The sequence below is a fragment of the Chondrus crispus genome, genomic scaffold (genome assembly GCF_000350225.1).
Source record: "Chondrus crispus Stackhouse genomic scaffold, scaffold_36, whole genome shotgun sequence".
Lineage (NCBI taxonomy): Eukaryota > Rhodophyta > Florideophyceae > Gigartinales > Gigartinaceae > Chondrus > Chondrus crispus.
Window position 1 is genome coordinate 446,624 of NW_005179265.1, and position 2,893 is coordinate 449,516.

General features: G+C 53.2%; 2 protein-coding genes; both read left to right on the forward strand.

The window, feature by feature from the left end:
• Window positions 1-675: 675 nt before the first annotated feature.
• Window positions 676-942, forward strand: CHC_T00006127001 (hypothetical protein). XM_005718132.1 is given in 2 exon segments: window positions 676-915; window positions 916-942. 1 exon segment carries the CDS (start codon window positions 676-678, stop codon window positions 913-915), a length of 240 nt encoding a protein of 79 aa, XP_005718189.1. The 3' UTR covers window positions 916-942.
• A 379-nt stretch (window positions 943-1,321) lies between these two features.
• Window positions 1,322-2,263, forward strand: CHC_T00006128001 (hypothetical protein). XM_005718133.1 is given in 5 exon segments: window positions 1,322-1,400; window positions 1,401-1,488; window positions 1,621-1,676; window positions 1,799-1,984; window positions 1,985-2,263. The coding sequence occupies 3 exon segments, from the start codon at window positions 1,401-1,403 to the stop codon at window positions 1,982-1,984; spliced, it is 330 nt and encodes a 109-aa protein (XP_005718190.1). The 5' UTR covers window positions 1,322-1,400; the 3' UTR covers window positions 1,985-2,263.
• Window positions 2,264-2,893: the final 630 nt, after the last annotated feature.

Sequence of the window (2,893 nt, forward strand, 5' to 3'; positions counted from 1 at the left end):
AAACCCTGCTCCGGACCCGTCTGCACCTCTCTTTGCTCAACTCTCGCGACTCCATCTCGCCCCCCCGAAACTTGCACCCTGTGCAGCCTGTCTGCGCCGCGCCCTTTCCCCATCCCTTCCACCACTCCCCCGCGCTTCGGCCTGGCGCGCACCGAAATGACGCCGATCGCCTTCGTGTCCTCCTTCGTGGGCGCCGGCCTCTCGCGCGCACGGCCCGGCGCCGTGAGCGCGCGGTCTCCGTCGCGCGCTCCGTCGCGCGCCCCGTCGCGCGCCCCGTCGCACCGGTGTCGCGCGCGCATGGCATCGCAGCCGGAGCCCGCCGCGGACTTGGCGTCCGTGCTGCGCGCGGCCAAGTCGCGCCGCGTGGTGGGCATTGTGGGCAAGGCGGCGAGCGACGCGGCGAAGACGAAGGCCGGGACGGAGGCGGCGCCGGCGCGGGGCGGCATTTTCGGCATGAAGGCGCAGGCGTACTGGGACAGCATCGGCGTGCTGCCGCTGGCCTTCGCGGGCTTCGGTGTCGTCGCCCTGGCCATCAAGATGCTCAAGGTTAAGGGCGGCGAGCTGCGCAGCGGCCCGTCGGGCGTGAACAAGGTCACCATTCCGAAGACCGCGATTACGACCGTGGAGGAGGAGGCGGAGCTGCATGTGTTTAAATGCGGGGGCTGTGGGTATGAGATGTATCCCGCGAGGGGGAGGGAATTCAAGTTCTTTCCAGACTCGTTTAAATGCCCGCTGTGCGGGACACCCAAGAGCGAGTTTTGGGATCTAAATGACCCAGATGATCCGAGGAATCAGGAGGAGGAGGAGGAGGAGGCCGATCAGGATGATGATGGTGGCGTTGTGGTCGGGAAGGATGAACCATCAGAGGGGGGAGGGGGCGCTAACATCGACCGCGCGGAGAGGGACTCGTCATAAGTAGATGTAAAGCACTACCGTGTGGGACTCTTGCACAGAGAACAGTTAACTAATAATGCAGTCTTTCTTTCCGTTGTTTTACTCATCTGCACATCTCTGCCTTGCACTTTATAACGTAGCCAGTACACGCAAGACATGACCGTGTACTCAAAGATCCTTCGTTTCATAGCCTCTGAATTGACGAGCCTTTCAACTGTGCCTGCCATGTGCACTTCATGCAACTGCGGCGAAATCCAGCCGACTCAGATTTGGGGCGAACAGCCGCATGGCTCAAAGTACTGTAGGAAGCTGCGGTACGGAAAGAAAGATCGCGCAATTGGGTTAATTTCTCACTTTTTTTGGGACTACGACAAAATTTGCTGGACGACGTCGGGAATTCCCCGTCATCCCTCTGTCCAGCCGCAACAAATTCTTCAGCTTCCATTCCTTAAGCCCCGTTAACATTGTAGAGACTGGCGCCCTTCGTCCTCAAGCCTTGCTGAACAATGGCCCAAGGTTCATCGCGTCTGTCACGACCTGTCGCTAAGGGCGGCCGCAGCAATCGGAAACATGGCTCAAAAATGAAGAAAGGAAGTAAGTCTCCCGCTCTCTCTACAGCCGTGTAACACGCACAGCACCATTTACAGATACAAGCACCTATCCTTGAAGCTAACCTTCTTTCGCTGCATGGGTCTCATATGCAATGTTTTCTCTGCGGTTGCATAGCGCTTATCCGAAAGCCGAAGAAGCAGAGCCTCGCGGCAGCTCACAACAAGAGCAAGGTAAGACACTTCGTCTCACAATTCCACTTTACTCTTGATGCTTTTGCGACATTTGATCGTGTTCTTTTTCTAACAAAATGCATCGACCACCCGTTTGTGAACGCCAATGTCGCATCTCGCAGAAACTCACCGCAGCAATTGGCCGAAATATTGAACGAGCGACCGGAAAGCGTCTTGCCCAGAATGGCGGAAACTTGTCTGTATTGAAAAAGGTGGCAAAGGCCGCGAAGAGCGGTGGTGATGAATCTTCTAAGACTGCGGAAGCACCGAAATTCAATACGAAGAAGCGGTTCCGGCTTACTTCCTGAGCTCGATCGGCTCAACTTGTGATATTCCACAATCATACCCCAAATTACGATTGTTCCAGTCTGAACATGTTCAGAAGGCCAGATGCCAGAATCACAGCGCATTTGTTTTAACGTGGACAGAGACAATGAGAAAGCAGTAATTTTGCTTCTATAGTAGTATTGCTACACTTTGTTACGTATTGTGAGCACCACGGGCAACAGAACCAACTTGAATGAAGAATGGCGCCCTGCACAATTTTCAATGAATGACAGGGAGGCGACGGCAGCAAATATTCGATATGTCGAAGGAGAGCTTCTCGTCTCCCGTTTTGCTGTGTATGCGTTCTGCACGAAGGCGAGGCTACTCGATTTATTTCCAGACTTGCGTTAACGCCATTACGACTGTTGACTTTGTATCTCTTTTATTCCCTTAGTAGCATCATCCTGCCCACTGAATGTTGATAGATTTGTAGCCCAACTTAGAGTTCAACTTCAACAAGTCTTTAAAAACGTTTGTGGGGTGAGACTGTTTCTTCATTTTGTAGAAGGCGTCATTACAAGGAAATGAATGCTGCCATCATAACGGCGACAAGAAAACGATGGGAGTAAAGCTAGAGATTCTTCCTTGGGTTGATTTTAGCAAAGTGTCCTCTGAGAAGTTACTGCTTTGAGAGGGAGAAACCACAGTATGCGAGGCACAGGCCAATCATTGGGGCTTAAACATTTTAAACGTCTCACGAATCTGCAAATGTTCATCACCGCATGCGCAGATTGAGTGAGAGTGGTTAGTGCGAGGAACGTTCTGAGACCACAATATGCGTCTCCATCGGCGTCCTTCCCACCACAGAAACATACTGTGGTATGTTCACTTGCAGTTAGCGTATGGTCGTGTTGGGACTCTTTCAGAAAAGGAGACAAGTATCCTTGAAG